General features: G+C 44.8%; 1 protein-coding gene across 6 annotated transcripts in view; it reads left to right on the top strand.

Moving 5' to 3' along the window:
* Positions 1-18,344, top strand: part of NRAP (nebulin related anchoring protein) — a 77,131-nt gene that overhangs the window by 33,912 nt on the left and 24,875 nt on the right. For all 6 annotated transcript variants that reach the window (XM_054436117.1, XM_054436115.1, XM_054436113.2 and 3 more), the window contains 13 exons: positions 154-261; positions 509-610; positions 2,368-2,565; positions 3,133-3,237; positions 5,993-6,091; positions 7,214-7,318; positions 8,506-8,613; positions 9,962-10,273; positions 11,452-11,556; positions 14,622-14,720; positions 16,359-16,463; positions 17,208-17,315; positions 17,859-17,972. In XM_054436117.1, coding sequence (XP_054292092.1) covers positions 154-261; positions 509-610; positions 2,368-2,565; positions 3,133-3,237; positions 5,993-6,091; positions 7,214-7,318; positions 8,506-8,613; positions 9,962-10,273; positions 11,452-11,556; positions 14,622-14,720; positions 16,359-16,463; positions 17,208-17,315; positions 17,859-17,972 — 1,668 coding nt within the window. The remainder of the gene's footprint in view (positions 1-153; positions 262-508; positions 611-2,367; positions 2,566-3,132; positions 3,238-5,992; positions 6,092-7,213; positions 7,319-8,505; positions 8,614-9,961; positions 10,274-11,451; positions 11,557-14,621; positions 14,721-16,358; positions 16,464-17,207; positions 17,316-17,858; positions 17,973-18,344) is intronic.

Genomic DNA, 18,344 nt, shown 5'->3' with positions numbered 1-18,344 from the left:
CTGTGTTAATAATTACTGTTATCATTTTGATAACAACAGCCGAGCCTCTGGTCTGTAAATAGAGGAAAAATCCAACTTTGCTTTGAAAAAATCTTTGACGTTTGGCAGGAATATGGGTAGCAACTCCTATTCACTTGTGGTTTTGTTTGTCAGGTTAAGTATAAAGAAGGCTGGGAGAAGACAAAGGGGAAAGGATTTGAGATGAAGCTGGATGCCATGTCTCTGCTGGCCGCCAAAGCCTCTGGGGAGCTTGCTAGCAATGTAGGTTTCCTCTCATTAACTCAGGAATGCATAAGAAATGGTTCCAATAAAATGTCAGTGGTCGTGCCGAAAAAAATAATGACTCTTAACATTGTAAACATCGCAATACTTTAATCTTCTTCTGGATTTGTGAAAGACTGGGGAGGTGTTTTTTCAGAATTGTTCCCCTTGCACTTGTTAAAACCAGAGCCCCTTAGATGGCAAAGTTTCTCTCTCACTCACAGTAGACCTTCTTCTTTCTCTCAAGATTAAATATAAAGAAGAATATGAAAAGACAAAAGGCAAAGCCATGGGAACAGCTGACTCTAGGCTTCTGCACTCCCTGCAGATTGCTAAGATGAGCAGTGAGGTAAACTCTTTTCTAACCCCCAACCTCTCACTTACAGTTGTGTTATTTTAAAAGTTTTTCCTGGGCCTACTTCACCTGGGACTGTAACCTTTTTATTGACGTCTACCTGCAACTCCTTTCTTTCCTGGCTTGCATAAGAAGTTTGTTTGGTTTATTTATTTTGCCAAAGCATACTATTTTTTTTTAAATAGATGAGGAGTGTGGCCCTAAGGGTGACAGCATCTGCTGATCAAGGTACAAAGGTGTTCAATTGCATTTATTCATGTCACAAATGTTTGCCAAGTGACTACTGTGGGCAAGACACTGTATGAGACCCTGGGGCTATAAGAATGAACAGCACATAGTAAGTTTCTCCCTCATGGAGCAAAAGCATCCTGCTTATTGTGGTGCTGTCCTGGTCCTGTGGTTACAACACTTTTGGTATTCAAATATTTAGCAAGCCGGGGCCTCCCAGGCTCCAGCCAATCAGAATGACGATGCTTGTAAACAACTGTAATAGCTGGAGAGGAACCTTGGTAAATGTCACTTACCAAGAGGCTTTGGGGAAGGAGAGTTCTGCTAGAAGAGACAGATCCAGTTTCTAATCAAGTCTTCCCTGCTGATGCTGAATAGGGAAAAAGACACAAAAGATTGCCTGCTCCAAGCTGTCAGGCCAACTTATGCTGCTCTGATGGTACAGTTGGATATAATTATCCAAAGAGTCATTAAAGAGCCATAGCTTGAATACAGTAAGAGAGTTGGCATCTGGGTCGCCATTTTGGATGTGTCTACAGAACAAGCCGAATGAAGTGCATAGTCATGAAGCATAAAGGGGCATTGAGAATTTGGCTTCAATTTAGACAGAACACATTGGTTTTTCATATTTGCAGTTGGAGCAGCTGGGGATCAAAAAATTGTGTCTTTCCCAAAGCGATATGGTAGTCAGCAGTAGTGGTAGAGGGGTAGCAAATTAGAGCCTAGAACTCTTATTACCTGGCACCACACTCCTTCTACTATAGCATACTATCTTCCCCCATCAACACCACCATCGTCACCACTATCACCATCACCTTCACCATCACCATTGTCATCGCCACCACACCATAATTACCATCACCATTGTCATCACCACCACACCATAATTACCATCACCATTGTCATCACCACCATCATCAATCACCATCATCGCTGCCATCATCACCATCATCACTACCATCACCACCACCACTATCACTACCATTGTCATCACCACCGAACCACCATTGTTATTGTCATGCGAATATTTATCAAGTGTTTGCTATGTGACAGTCCCTGTACTAAGCATGTTTCAGCTATTATTCATTTACTTATCACAACAGTCTCCCAGAGGGAAACAAGTCCTTAGAGAGGTGACATAACTTTCCAGAGGTCACCCTGCTGTTAGAGGGCAGATCAGGTTTGAACTCAGGCTTGTCTGGCTCTGCAGCCCAAGCTTCTTTATTCTATCTCTTAAAGCATCTATGAGAATTGGGAATAGAGTTTTCTCCTGGAGCAACCGGGTAAAAAGGTTTAGCACTGGCAAGAGACAGTCCTCCCAGAAACAAAGTAGTGTGGAAACTCAGCTCCCTCATGATGCTGCCTTTCAGAGCCAGGACTTGGGCCTTTCTGACAGAAGGGTGGCAGTGCTCAGAGTGCCGATTCTCCTGCTCCCGATAGCCTGGAAATCTTTCCTGCATTTTCACATCACTCCTGCAAAGGGTGGGTTTCAACTAAAACAACCTTGTTTTGGTATATTCAAGGTTGAATATAAGAAAGGCTTTGAAGAGAGTAAGACCCGGTTTCACCTGCCCATGGATATGGTAAACATCAGGCACGCTAAGAAGGCCCAAGCTCTCGCCAGTGACCTGGACTACAGGAAGAAACTGCATGAATACACTGTGCTGCCTGAAGATATGAAGACTCAGTGGGCCAAGAAGGCCTATGGGCTCCAGAGCGAGGTGAGCCCGCACATTGCCAGTTCTCTTCATGCATCTCTTGCAGTTGGACATGCTTTCAGAGTGATTTCAGACCTGTGCATGAGTCCATTACATAACTTGAAAGACTAGGAAGAACTGCAGGAAATGTACCGGAGGGCCAGAAAGGGCAGATGGGAAGGTAGAGATATAGTTGACACAATGGAGACTGGAGGGCTCACAGCTAATGCTAAAGTCAAGATGTGTTGGTGATGGGGATGAGCCAAGGAGAAGAAAATATTGAAAATGGTAAATAAATCTTGGAAATTTAGCAGGTTGGCAAAAAAAAAGGCCCTTGGTCAACAAATATGAGAAACACTCTTTTTGCCAAGGTTGTGGTGTCTCAGCAGTAAGGTAGAGCATGCTACTCTCATTACAAGATGCGCCCAGTGGCTGTACCTTCCAAGTGGAGATCTGCCTGACCATAAAGGAGCAGGGAGCAGTTCTTCTAGGAAGGCAAATGCAGGATCAAGATCTTCCTAACTCTCCCATCAACTTTGTCCTGTCTCTATCCATGTGCCCAATGAGAGCTTTGTGGTTTTTCTTTTGTAGCTGCGGTACAAGGCTGACCTGGCATGGATGAAGGGAGTCGGGTGGTTGACAGAGGGGAGTCTCAACTTGGAACAAGCCAAGAAAGCTGGACAGCTGGTCAGCGAGGTAACCTGCACTTGGGCCTCTGGCCTCTAGTAGTCCTCAGCCCCTGACTCATGCAGGGTGATCTTTCCCTCTAATTCCCTTTCTCTACCCCCAGATTTATTTTGGGTGTGATTCAAAGTGGGAGTACTTCATTTCACACTTGTAGCACATTCTCAGCTAACTTTCCACACCCTTAAACTTCCTGAGATGGTGTCATTAAGGAAGCCTACTGACTTACTTTAAGTAGCAGTTACATCCAAAGAATAATTTGGTTTAGAAAGGTGTAATATACAGCACCTGGTAAAACAGCACTTCTTAGGTGAGCAGCGTGTGATTCCTTTTGAATCAGAAAGTCCAGTATTTGGAGGATACCGTTTTCATTATGCCTGTGCCTTAAATTCACTGCAGATTTCAGGCAAGTCACTTAACCTTCCTGATCCTCTTTCCCTCATATGAAAATGAAGAGGTTGGCCTGTAATCCCAGTACTTTAGGAGGCCTAGATGGGCAGATCACGAGGTCAGGAGATCGAGACCATCCTGGCTAACACGGTGAAACCCCATCCCTACTAAAAGCACAAAAAAATTCGCTGGGCGTGGTGGCAAGTGCCTGTAATCCCAGCTACTCAGGAGGCTGAGGCAGGAGAACTGCTTGAACCTGGGAGGCGGAGGTTGCAGTGAACCGAGATCGTGCCACTGCACTCCAGCCTGGGCGACAGGTCGAGACTCCGTCTCAAAAAAAATAAATATAATAAAAATGAAGAGGTTGGATCGGATACTCTCCCAGGTCCCTGCAGCTCTAAGCCTTTGCCTCTCTTTATACCATAGAAAGCTGGCTCTGGCAGCAGGCAGAGGAGGACGTTTGAAGGACATTTCATTTGGAAGTGTCACTATTTCAGGAACTTTGTTTGGAATCTTCAAAGGGGATTCTTGTTTCAGGGCCAAGAAGGCTGAGTCGGCATATCTCTTGCAAATGATAATAATGGTGATAATAATAGCTGCCATTTATGGGCTGATAATCATTATTGAATCACCACTTTGGGCGTATTATATACATACTGTTATGTATAGGTCACCACAGTCCTATGTGATTAGATGGTATGATTATCCTATTAATATTCCCATTTTACAGATGAAGAAAGTGAGATTGAAGTTACACTTTAAGTAAGTAGAAGAGCTGGGATCTGTACCCAGTGTGTTTGATCTGGTGCCCCAGCTCTTGACCATGAGACAGTATTGTATCTCAAAAGTGTATCTTGTCATTTACTCTTATATTTCTACTGTACTCACCCTCCTCTGAGACAGAGACATATTTAGGATTAGAATATAGAATGAGGTAGAGAGAAAAGCATAACCCTTTAGGGCTTTCATTACCTAGCTTCTTGGAGACCAACTAAAGTTCAGGTGGAGCAATCAGAGCCCCATCTATCTTGGACAGGGGTGCAGCAGAGGGGAGAGAATGCAGCAAGTTGGTCCTTGAGATTCAGGAATGTCACTTCCTGTATTACCTACTAATTTTTAAGCTCCTCCAAGAGCAGGAGGATATCACCTCCTTCACCTTTTTTATGTTCCTTCTGTGCTCTGTACGGAGTAGATTCTTGGCTGCTCAGCAAGTACTTGTGATTTGACCAATGCATAGTCTGGGATGACTAGGAATTTCCAACAATGGCAGGGCAACGTGATTCCCTTCAGTTATGTGGTGAAGTGAAGGAGTTTTCCCATTCAACACAGTGGAACTAGGGAGGAAAATTAGAAGTCTCTTTGGAATGTTTCCTCTAGAACTTTTTTCCCCTAAAGGCAGAAAATTTGGAGTTTCCAGTGTTCCAATCATTGTGTTGGGTTCAGTTGGTTGCTATAACCCTCTTGCTGACGGCATGGGGAGTTTTGCCAGAACCAGGCTGTGAGCTCGTCTCTGATCTCCCTGCCATTTGAAGCTTTTGCTTCCACACGCTGTTTTCAGCAGCCACCTTTCCCAGCAACTTTGGCAGTTTCAGTGGAAAAGCCAAAGGAGCTAATCTTCAGGAAAGACAAGAAGTCCCGGAGGGGGGACAGAATTAGCACATTGAAAATTTGCCAATTAATTTGTGGCTGTGAGATGGGGACACTATGAGGTCAAGACCTCAGTGATCTGGAAAATCAGAAACTGTGAAGGCGAATCTCACCTGACCGCAGGCTTCTGTCTGTGGCTGTGTCTCCTTCCTTAAATCTGCTGCTTTCTGGACAATCATGATAACACCATGGCAATGGCTATGTCCTAACACTGTCCCAGGGACCTGACTCACATGTAAAACATGGTGATGAAGCCTCTGCTCCCCACTAGACTGAAGTAGCTTCTACTGTTGTCCCCATTGTACACTCCAAGCAAGGGTGGCTCAGGTTGGATTGAGTGATGTGCCGGAGGTAATGAAGCCGGAAGGATGTACAGGCAAGATTTGAACCTCAGTCTTCATCATTGTAAAGTCCAAGTTTCCTCCACCTCACCTTCCTATGTCAGGTCTGTATTTATAAAATGTATACCTCCCCAGGGCACACGGTGAAATACAGGGTTAATGAAGAGGAAAATTACATTTCCCATTCAGTAATAGCAACTAAATCAAGTTCACTGGAGCAGGCTGTCTCAGGGCTGTGTGGTTCTGTTCAAGCTGCAGGACCAACTAGAACATTCCTCCTAAGGACATGCTTGGACCACAGAAAGAATGTGTGTGTGTATAGGCACATGTGTAGTGTGGTAGGGGCAACCCAATCCTAATGCTGTGGGGTCCCTTTCCTTTGGAAACAGAAAAACTACAGGCAGAGGGTCGATGAGCTGAAGTTCACCAGCGTGACCGACAGCTCCCAGATGGAGCACGCCAAGAAGAGCCAGGAGCTCCAGAGCGGGGTGAGTCCTGGGCTGCCCTTTCTCCACCAAGCTGCTGTGTCATGGGCCTGGGGGACCTCCAGGGACAACAGCAGGTGCTGCCCAGGCACAATCCAGAAACCAAAGAGCCTTCCCTTTAAATAGGCTGTACCCAGCTTTCCCCAGGCTTCCAGGCTGTTTCCGGAACTGGACACCAGGCCCCTTGCTTCATCCACCACCATCTCCCCTGATTTTATTAGGGATAGATGCAGGGCTGACTTTATTCCTTTTCAGCTTCCAGTATTCTCTAGTTCCTTTTTTCTTCTGACTCCTATCTCTCATCAAAGACTCTTTAATTCTGGAGCCAGGAGAGAATTATCTTGGAGGAGGAAAACATTTGTGTTTGGGGTGTGTGCAGGTCACACTCACATGAGCTTATTTGTGGGGCCAGAACAAAGAAGCACCACACACGTTATTTACAGATTAGTTCTCTACACCAAGGAGGACCATAGTTGCTGCACTCTGTCCAGGACCTTCCTAGCTTTCCTTCCTAATGGTCCAGGTAAGATACACCTGCCAGAAAGGATACTATCAACATAACTCAGAGTCAGCAGAAAGCCACTGTCAGGAAACTCAAGTTGGGGGTGGAGGGGAAGCAAAGAGAGAAAGAGAAGAGTGATAAGTTTGCCATGGAGGAGATGTCCACGCATGCTCACTTTCCTGGTGTCAGTACCCGTGAATGGATTAAGGTTGATTATGGAGGGGCAGGAGGCAGAGTATGCTTCTTATTTGTCCCACCTGGGGAGTTTGTACTAATCTGAACCCCCTGGTGGGGTATTTTTATGGCCACAGACAGTGTAAATAGCAACAGCTTGCAGAGGTTGATACCATCCCAAAGGAAAGGTGTGAAAAGAGAAACTTTGGAGGGGTTTTCAGGTTGGCTACCTGCTGCATTTTTCTCCCAGCTCCTCCCCACTGCTTCTCCTTCTCTCATCATCTTTCCTTGACTGTATCCTGCCACTCAGAGTCTGATCTGGTGGGTTTTGTAATGGACTTTCTGTGCAAGTCAGAGAAGTGCCAACCAGACAGAGACACCATGAGGGATGCCACCCTGCTCACCTCGCCCCTGCCACCTGCTTCTGACTCAGGGCTCTCTCCCAACAGGTGGCCTACAAGGCAGGAAATGAGCAGTCTGTCCATCAGTATACCATCAGCAAAGACGAGCCTCTCTTCCTGCAGGCCCGCGCCAATGCTGCAAATCTCAGCGAGGTACAGAGAGAGGGAGTGGGCAGCAAGAACTCTGCTCCCCTTTGTGTATAGCCACCTGGTAAACCCAGCCCACCAGCCATGGCATAGTGTTTGTGTTAACTGAGGTTACATATATCTGGTTGTTGTAAAAACAGCTCACCCAGAAGATCTGGCTGCTGATCAGTGTTTTAGGGAGAGAGGAGGACAGCTTTCACAGGAATGAGCTAGTGGAGGACTTGAGCTGCTGAATGTATCCTGGGGTTGGAGGTAGGGGTTATTCTAGGTGCCAGAGTTGAAAACAGCATAATCGTGGTAGAGGGGAGTAAGAGCTCAGACATTCGCTCCAAATGGTCTGGGTTTGATCCTTGATTGCCACTTATTAGGTGTGTGACCTTGGGCAAATTCTTTGTTCCTAGGTGTCCCATTGGTAAAATGATACCAACATTAGTCTCATCCTTACTGGGTTTTCATGAGGTTTCAATGAGTCTCTATACATCAAGCACTCAGAGGCAAGTGCACAGTGGTAGCTGTTAGTCATGAAAGCATCCATAGTTCCAACTTCCCCCTCTCTGTATCTTCTGGGGAAGGTGTTTTCTTGGCTCTCCCTGCTTAGCTCCCAGGTCTTTGGTTTCCTCATCTGAGAAATAGATGGGGAGGAGAATTGGGAGGAGAAACAGAGGTTAAATTGATTCACACGCAGAAAGGGAAAGGAGGCTTCCAGAAGAAAGATCTTGACATTTGGAGATAGGAGCAGGAGAGAGAATAGGAGGCGCAAGGAAAAGACCCAGGTGGAGTAGAGGCTGGCGGAAGGCGGGAGGAAAGAGAAAGAGGTGCAGCTGGAGCCGCTGCTGGCAGGGTGGGGTGCATGGACAGAGATGGAGAACAGATTTTTCAGAAATGTCGCTGCATTGTGCGACGTTATCCTGCCTTTGGCATGTTTTTGAGGCTTCCACGGAAACTCCTAGTATTTGTTAAGGCTTCTGGAGTTTAATTTCTGTGTTTTTTGATTGAAGCCCTATGTGTTAAGAGGCCTGAAGGCAGGAAGAAGGCCTGGCTGTATTCAGACTACATGATTTCTGTGGCTCTCAGAGAAGGATTAATAATCAGTATTGCTTTCCTAGAATGGTCATTAGAGTCTAGAGAAATGCTCTCACATGAGAACCCTCTCACATGAAAACTCCCTCACCTTCTCTCCTAAATCCCCTTAGAAACTGTATAAGAGCAGCTGGGAAAACCAGAAGGCAAAAGGGTTTGAGCTACGTCTTGACTCCTTGACCTTCCTGGCAGCCAAAGCCAAGAGGGACCTGGCTAGCGAGGTGAGTCTGTCCCCAGCTTGTACAAGAGACCGCAGAATCCTACCTTTTTATACCTGGGAGATTCTCTGAGTGTCTGGGCAGGTTCTTAATCTCTCTGAATCTCAGGATTCTTATCTGTAAAATGGAGATAATAGCAATCACCTTGCAATGAGATAATCACATCCATGCCTATCTATTTAATAACTGCTTGCCACACATTGATTTTCAGTAAGTGATGACTTATTATTTGTAGTAGTAGCAAGAGTAAGAATCCAGATTTCTCACTTTACAGATAAATTGATGCCCAGAGACATTCCATGACTTTCTAAAGACGTTGTGGTCTGTTAATGGTTAATACAGGATCTGGTGTCAGATAGACCTTGTATAAAATCCCACCTCTATCATCCATTAGCATTGTTACTTCAGGCAGGTTGTTTAAACTTTAAAAATCTCAGTTAACTTGCTGGTAAATTGGTAATTGCAAAATAATGACAACTAAATGGAATGAACTGATGTACACGAAGTGTTGTACAGCCTAATGCAATCTGTTAGGAGTTGGATGTGAGAGCAGGAGCTTGAGCCAGGATGTACGTAAAACTCTGCTTCCTTCATCGAGAAATTCTTGCTTCAAAAAAGATCAGCTGAACCAAAAACAACTGGCTTGGTGATGTGGTTGGTTTACATTCTGACATAAGCTCTTTACCTTGTTCTTAGTTGGTAACATTTTACAAATCAGCACTGGTCTGTGGATGCACTTGAGTTACACAGGCTTGTCCTGTGCTTGGTTTATACCAAGTGTTCGATAAGTGGTGGCAGATATCGATACTGTTGTTGTTGTCAGAGCTGAGAGCAGAACCTGAATCTATCACTGGCCAGAGCAATGATAATGTTGAAAATCATGCCCCACACTGGTGCCTTCTGACAGTTTTCACAGCTTTTTCATATTTATTCTTGCTTCTGGTCCTTGTTACTCTCGACCTAGTGTTATTTTTCAAACGATGTGTTCCTTTTTGCCCCTCATACTCCCACAAATATATATGTACTCCAGTTATCTTTTAATTTGAGTTCATTTCATAAGCAGCAATTGTAGTTTGGCTATTCTGTATGTTTTTCATTTCATGGCTACTTTTATTTATAACCCTGAGTTTTCTGGCAGCTGAGGTGAAAAGGGAAATAATGGGTAATAATATTTTCTTTCACTGATGAAATAAAATGTATCGGATGCTCAAAAAAGGCAAACTTTCTTATGATTCTAATTCTAATAGGATTCTGTCCAATGGCTTTGTTTTAGCTCTCATGCATGGAGTCTGAAGCCTAACAATTCCTTTAGGAGATTCTAATGTATCCCTGCTCTATTCCTCTTATTTAGGTGAAGTACAAGGAGGATTATGAGAGATCCAGAGGGAAGCTCATTGGGGCAAAAGATGTACAGGGAGATTCGCAAATGAGCCACTCACTGCAAATGTCCAAGCTGCAGAGTGAACTGGAGTACAAGAAGGGATTCGAGGACACCAAATCCCAATGCCACATCTCCCTGGACATGGTCCACCTCGTACATGCCCGCAAAGCTCAGCATTTAGCCACAGACATAGGCTACAAGACAGCGGCACATCACTTTACGGCTTTGCCCACAGACATGAAGGTGGAATGGGCCAAGAAGGCTTATGGCTTACAGAGTGATGTAAGCTCTGTGTGAGTGTGTGCACGTGTGTGTGTATGTGTGTGTTGTGTGTGTCCTAGTGCAAGTGTTTCCCTAAGCCATTCAATGCAACAATTTATGCTACGGGACACCCGTTTCTGGATCCCTAAGTGGCAACACTTTACTTTGCTAGTGGTTTAACTTTCATTCAAACTAGGCCAATTTTAGATTCTGTGCTAACACACAGAAGAAATCATAGAGTTACTTTTTCCTTCTTGGAATTCTGGCCTACATATGTTCTAGGTTTCTTTTTATTGCCAGGGGGGAGGTATCTTTGTGTCATTCCTAGCGGTGGCCTGCTAGGGGAGAGCATCGCTGATAACTCACCCCGACTTTGATAGTCCCCATTTTTGGAATGGGTGGGTTGCTAATTTTCAATAACCCTTTCCCTGTCCTCCTTATCCTCCCCTCCCAGTTCTGCTTTCTGTCTTCAGGTAACTCTTGCACAAGAATGGGGGTGAACTGAAAAGGCAGGTCAGCTGCAGCCAGGCTATTACACAGGAAGGTTGTGTGTGTGTGTGTGTGTGTGTGTGTGTGTAGACACACCCTTCCTGGTAGAGCTGTTTCATGATAGATGGTGATATACTAGTTTTAGAGAAGTGTCCATTTAAATGACTTTCCATTAAAACTACTCATTCAATGGCAACTAAAGAAATGAGAAGAAATACACCCCGCCCCCCACTGAGGTGGGGGGAATTGGCACTGTAGGAAGGAATTGGCACTGTGGGAAGCCTCCGCTGTCTTGTGAAATTCCCTCAAATAGCGCCCGCCTGGGTTCTGTTGTGAATTCTCATTTTCTTGTCCCCCGTGTGTCATTTTAAACAAGAAAACTGGTAATGCAGACAATGAGGATGTGCTTCTTTCTGAGTAGACTCGCCCGTAATGAGGGGCAAGGTTGGTTTGGCCCCTCCTGTGTCACCCCCAATAGTGTTGGGCAGGGCCTAAAGCCACTGTCCCAAGGGATGGCTCCAATTAAAGGGGAAATTAATTGACTTTTGGGAGCCCTACCTGTGACTGTGCAGAAATGCATAAGACAAAAGTGGCATCTAATTTGACTCAGCTGGCACCAAGGCTGCTTTGGGAGCTGCTAATAGCCCTTTAAATGTCTGTTCACCAACAATGGCCTGCTTTTTTTTTTTTTTTTCTTTCTCCTTTGTCAGAACCAATACAGGGCAGATGTGAAGTGGATGAAAGGCACGGGCTGGGTTGCCACCGGGTCATTAAATGTGGAGCAGGCGAAGAAGGCAGGAGAACTCATTAGTGAGGTGAGATTTCCTGACAGCCTGTAACAGGCCTGGCTGCATTAGGCGTGCGGCGTCTCTGTATAAAATTAAAATAATTTCCACTCAAAAGACAAAGAAAAAGGCAAAGCCACATGAAAGACCTCAAAACCCAGACTAGGGCTGGTAATTAGAGGGAAACCACGTACGAAACACACACCAGTAGGGGCCCTGGCAAAAACAAAGTGGGTGACAAATGATATTATGAATAATAATGACAATCAAACAGAGCTCAATTGCTACCCACCAACTTACCTTTTTAATGAAGCAACACAGGAGAGATGATGAAAAGATACATTTATGGCACCCAAAAAGCCCTTTGGTGACTTTAGGCACATTTTCTTCCTCTCCCTTTCTGCCACAGAGTCAACAGTTTTTGAATATTCACCTGGTGGCCACCAGGTGACATGGTTCTTTTTTGAGGGAGGGTCTCACTTCAGTTTACTCAGTTCTGCCTACTTATAGCCACCTTGGCTGGACCCTACAGCACCACTACTTGCGAAAAGAGACGTTTCTTTATATTTCAGGACAGTGTCATTGAGCAGCTCTTTCTGAATTTCTCAACCTCGGCACTATTGACATTTTGATTTTTCTTTGTCGTGGGGTTATCCTGTGCCCCGCAGGATGTTTAGCAGGACGTCCTACAAGGATGTCAGTAGTGCCCTCTATGACAACCAAAAATGGATCGAGACATTGCCAAATGCCCCCCAGGGAGCAGAATTGTCCCTGGTGGAGAGGCACAGGACAAGGCTCCCAGGAGGCTAGACACCATCAGCCCACTCACACCCGTGCTCTTTATGTTTGCTTGTGGGAAGACTTGATCAGAAGACAAGTGAGCATTTGCCTAATTGTCTTCAGAGCAGCCTGATCTTTCTGGACTTTTCTGGGTGGGGAGGGGACCATAATGGCCATAGTCCCACAGTATGTTAGCTTTGGCAATGAGCCTCCTGGAATTTTTTTTTTTTTTTTTTTTTGAGGAGGAGGCTTTCTTTCTGAACCTATAGTTAAAATAGAAAGACACCCTTGTTGGTTTTTCAAACACACCTGTCCAGCATTAGTATTTTCCCATGGAACGGCATTGTCACTACCTGGCACAATGCAGAGTTGACTTCAAAAAGTGGCCTTATGCTGATCGGCCTGATTTTTAGGGACCTTGGTCAACACTCAAGGCTCAGAAGACCCTGGGAACTCCATGGGGATAGCAGTGCTCTAATTTGTTCATTCTAGGTCAGGAGAGGCCCTCTGGGAGGATGAATGTGAAGAACTTACAGGAATAAACATTTAGGTTTGAGGATTCGTGATTCCAAACTCTCAATATTGGGCTCACTCATAAAAGGAAATGAAGACTAAAGACTATATTTGCATAATTTAGACTTCAGGATGATTTCCTTCGTGTGTCTAAATCTGGCAGCCAAGGGATCTTCAGGGGACCGTGTATCCCACAGTTATTAGTCAGCCACCTCATTTTGCATACTTTCTCAACAAATTTGCTTATCTTCTTTGATGGGCTTGTCTCATACTAGTCCTCAAACTTTAGTAAGTAAGGCAAGACATCTTTCAGCAACTTTCCCCCATATCTCATCTCATGTCAGGCTGTCACATTTACAAGTTAGTGTCGAATTGGGCCACCTTCTTTTATTTTATTTATTTATTTTTGAGACGGAGTCTTGTTCTGTTAACCAGGCTGGAGTGCAGTGGAGTGATCTTGGCTTACTGCAACCTCCGCCTCCTGGGTTTAAGTGATTCTCCTGCCCCAGCCTCTTGAGTAGCTGAGATTACAGGTGCCCACCACCACACCCAGCTAATTCTTGTATTTTTAGTAGAGATGGGATTTCACCATGTTGCCCAGGCTGGTCTCGAACTCCTGATTTCAGGTGATTTGCCCTCCTCAGCCTCCCAAAGTGCTGGGCTACAGGCGTGAGCCACTGCACCCGGCCTGGGCCACCTTCTTAACTTCCAGAGAGAATGCCCAGCACTGTTGAAAGAGCCACAAATGCACACGCACACCTACGATCCAAAGCAGAGGTCAGAAAGCTTTTTCTGTGAAGGACCAGATAGTAAATAGTTTTGGCTTTGTAAGTCATATGGCCTCTGTCACAACTAGCTGGAAAATGGCCATAGGCAGCAAGTAAGTGAATGAGCATGGCCATGTTCCAATAAAACTTTATTTACAGAAACAGGTGGTGAGCTAGATTTAGCTGGCTATTGATCTGTGTTGTCTTAAGACAACCCAGTGTACAAAAATCCAACCAGATAAAGAAGAGTGTGTTTAAGACAATTATTCTGCTTTGGAAAGCATAAACTCTATGATCTCATTGAAGTAATTATGGTTTCAGTCTCCTAAAAATGTACCTTGATTTTTAAAAAAGAAATTAATTTAAACAGATTTTCAGAATACTTCAAAATTGGGTATCTAGGTCTTTGCCAGCATTTTTGTGATTTTTTTTTTTTGCTTCAGTGTCTTTCAAACTGTGTGATGACTCCTTTCAATAATAGCACCCTTTTTCCTGTTACTGTAATATTTTAAAGAATTATTTCCTATGTTAACTGAACTAGGCTCTAACGTGACTGGACAGCATACACTCGCAGGCTGCTAAATGTGAGGGTTTTGACTGCGATAATGTCTGTCAGTGTTTTTTTTTTTGTGGAAGGAAAATAGAAAGCTTAAATGGATAAATGTAACTCTGAATGCTCTTTCTTGCTGAGAAGACCCAAACTAAGATATATAAACAACTGCAACAAAGTATTTGAAGCCTATAAAAAGAATCCTTTTCTAAGTGTGTATCCTACAGTATTTTACTAGTATAACCTAATTTTGAGATGTTTTCTTTGCACCAGGTAGAAATACTTTAATGTTAATTGACATGAGGTTATTCTTAAATTGAAACAAATATTAACCTGAAGGCACCTAGGATATAAAGATGGAGGAAGCAGAATAATAATTATGTTCACAAATTCACTCTAATCTCAAGCAACCTATGATTTTCTCTTTCAAATGGCATGAAAGAGCAGCACAAAATTCACAGCTTTGATCTTTTTCTGCTCAACAGAAGAAGTATCGTCAGCATCCAGATGCTTTGAAGTTTACCAGTATTAAAGACACTCCGGAGATGGTCCAGGCCAGAATTAGTTATACCCAAGCAGTGGATGTAAGTGATAATGTATATACATTATGACTCTAAGAGTGGGCTCTTCTTTCAACACTGCGATTGAAGCGGAGGGGTTCTTGGGTTTGCTCCTTCTGTTGTCCTAAGGATGAAGGCGCTCCCTGTCCTTTGCAGAGGCTCCCTTAGTCGGGGGTGCTTCCTCATTAGGATGCAAATGGGGGTGTTACTGCACTTAGAATGCCAAGTGGGGCTCCACCACCCCACTGCCCCAAGATGCTCTCCCTCCTTCCCATTTGCATGTCTCACCGATTCATTCGTGGTGAGGCCGTTTTCCCCTCTCCTTTTGTCTGAAAGTGTTGTTTTCAGAACTGGGTGAAATTCTTGGTAATTGGAATCCTGACGCTGTGCTTAGAGCTCTTTAGGACCCAAGGGCAGCAATTGTTGCTCTATGAATTTCCCAGAGACTTTGAACATGATTTGGGTCTGATTTATATACATTAGACTAACTTTCAAGCCATTTCCCATACTCCTTTATGATGCGAAACCAAGATTTGACCCTTTTCCCTCTGTGGGAAAGGTTGGCTGAGGTGCAGGGTTGCAGGGTCAGCTGGAGACTAAAGTGAACGATGAGGTCCTGAAAAAAATCACTTTGTGATGTAGATTAACCCTGTTTGGCTGATTCTGCTAAGAGATACCCATGGATCTTTGCGCAGGGCAAACCTGGCTTTTAAATACCTTTAAACCATTCAACTTTCCATGGGGAAAATTTACAAACCTTGGGAGCATAGGTTTCAAAATTCTCTTCCTTGTTTCCCAGTTGAGCAAATGATTCTGGTTGCACTTTATTTGACAGGCATTCTGAAACAGCCTGAGTGCCTGTCAGAATCTGGGATGGGATGATTTACAAGCTTATGGATTTAGGAATTTATAACTTCTTCGTAATCAGCCCATCAGAATCAAACTGAATTCTGAGAAACACAGATGGTCAAACAAGAACTTTTGTATGAAGAAAAACAATACCTGTTTCTTCCTTACCCCAGCCAACTCTAGGGGGCACTGCTGTGATACGTAGAAACTTGGATACATCTGATAAGATTTGGGATGGAAAAACCCTGTTTGGAAACTTTCTGTGGTGGCCGATGCCAACTGCATGTGTCATTATTAACTACCAGGATATCTGAAGCTTGGGTCAGAGTTCTGGGTAAATAGAGTCCCAGACCCACCCAGGAGACATGTCTTAGGGGAAGAATATTTGAGATGGGGGAGTGGAGGAGGACTGAGATAGGGAGGAGAAAACCTCACCTGTACAAGAGCCATCTTCTTTCTCACCTTCTGTATCTTGATGCCCTCTCATAGCTGATAGTTAATCACCAAATTATTACTAGGTGTTAAGTAAACCTCGTTTTCTCATTTGAAACCCATCTCAGCAGTTTACTATGAGTGGGGTGTTCACTGAGGGGAACGCTTCAGCTTGTCATGTTCTGAGCAAGGAAGCAGAGCTTGGAAATGACATGCGTGTCACCATGCTAGCTGTAAAATCTGGGTGGAGGCAGGGTGCCTGAGATCATGTCTCTATGAGGAGGTGGTAGCTGCAGCAGCTTGGACTCTTGAGGTGTAACCTGGCTGATGGCTACATGGAATGGGGTCTAGGTTTCATGCAAAACCTCCCTCCATCCACAGAGATTATACAGGGAACAAGGAGAAAACATAAAGCATCATTACACACCGACTGCTGACCTCCCTGAAGTCCTGCTGGCCAAGCTGAATGCCATGAATATCAGTGAGGTGAGGCTGACCCAAGGGGCACGGGTTTTAATGACGGGAGAGCGGGGCTAGTCACGGGCAGGCACGCAATGCCCTGTGCTCAGAAGCCCCCGAGCTGGTTTCATGTTCTGCCATCACCACCTTGAAATATGTGATATTTTTGAATAAGGGGCCCCACATTTTCATCTGCACTAGGCCCTGCACATTATGTAGCTGGTCCTGCAGAAGAGTCCAGCTCATTTGAAAGAATGATCTGGGGACATTCTCTTCCTAGTTCAAAGAGCATTGGTTTGGAGGAGCCAGAAAGTGGGAACATCAGAATATAGCTGAGTATATCCAGTGGCTATACCAAGGGAAGACTTGGGGCTTAACTCCTCCTCTCCAAAATCTGTCAGCTCTCCTGCCCGCCATTTCTGTTCTTTGATAGAGACGTCTGACTTTTCTTTATCTGACACAAAGCACTATGCATATGCAATCTCATGCCTTCTTCCAATCAAATTGCTGCTTAGAAAAATCTGTGTCTGTTTGACTCTAGAGCCTTTGCTTCCTCTCCCCTCTATGCCTCAACCCATCCCCCCCAACCCCATCCCCCACGAGGCAGAATCCAACTCACGTGGGTTTAGCTAAGCCACCATGATCTCTAACTCCAACTGGCCAGGGGAGGGAGGGGACCCACCACAAACCAGATTCCCAATTTGGTAAGCCAGAGTTTAGGAAACCACCAGGTCACTTAAAGGTCTTTCCTTGTGCACATCTTCCCGACAGACACGTTATAAGGAATCCTGGAGCAAACTTCGAGATGGTGGCTATAAACTGAGGTTGGATGCCATTCCATTCCAAGCAGCAAAGGCTTCTGGTGAAATCATAAGTGATGTGAGCATTCACCCCCATTCCTGTGACAATGTTCACCACTAACAGGTTTTCACTCCTTTTGCCCGTAACCCCTGCTTTCTTTTGCCTGTGGATAATTCCCTGTCCTCTCTGAACTGACTGTGTCAGGGCAATCAGATAATGACCAGTGAGAAAGAACATATCTCGCAACAAAAAATTCGCCAGCCTGGGATACAAAGCCAAATGCTGGACTGTAAACATAGACCCTGGGCAGATGAAATGCACCCTCCACCAAGGTGTTCATAAAGAGAGTCCACGTGAAGAGATGGCTAACAATGCACCCACCTTCCTCCAGCGTGGGGCCGCCCATGTGCTAATGCGTCCTGCCATTTCACAGCCGAGCCCTTTAGTCACTGGGAGTCTTGCATATGAAAGAATAGCCCTTTTGACGACTCCCGCGCATTTTCTTTTAACTCACCCAGTTACTGTCAAAAAGAACAAAACATTTTCACCCAATGCCCACCTCTTCCATTCTGTGTCCCTTATCCCTGAGCTGTTCCTCTCTCCCGCTCTCTTTCCCTTTAGTACAAATACAAAGAGGCATTTGAGAAAATGAAAGGACAGATGCTTGGTTCCCGGAGCTTGGAAGATGATATCAGCCTTGCACATTCAGTGTATGCGACCTCACTGCAGAGTGATGTAAGTGGGGGGAGACGCATCAGCGGCTGCGGGCCCCCCACCTGACAACGCTCACTGCACAGCAACTTAACCTCATTTGTCCTTCTGGACATGGGTATTGGTTCTGTTGCTAACTTGCTATGTGACATTTTTAAATCACTTGTCCCCTCTGGGCTACACCTTCCTCCTCTGTAAAAATGAGGTGCCGGACTGGTTGACCCCTTAGCTCCCTTCTGGGCTGGGCATTCTATAATTTTGAGCGGTGGCCACTGGCTACTGGTCTGGATTTGACCCTGGGCTGGATTTGGCCTCCAGGGGTGTTTCATTTGGTCTGCAGAGTGGATTAATTACAAATTTTAAAAAATGGAAAATTTTATATAAAAGTGTTAGGCT

The sequence above is a fragment of the Pongo pygmaeus genome, chromosome 8 (genome assembly GCF_028885625.2).
Source record: "Pongo pygmaeus isolate AG05252 chromosome 8, NHGRI_mPonPyg2-v2.0_pri, whole genome shotgun sequence".
In the NCBI taxonomy this organism is placed as follows: Eukaryota; Metazoa; Chordata; class Mammalia; order Primates; family Hominidae; genus Pongo; species Pongo pygmaeus.
Note: the sequence above shows the minus strand (reverse complement) of the source record. Positions and strands in the feature narration are given on the sequence as shown.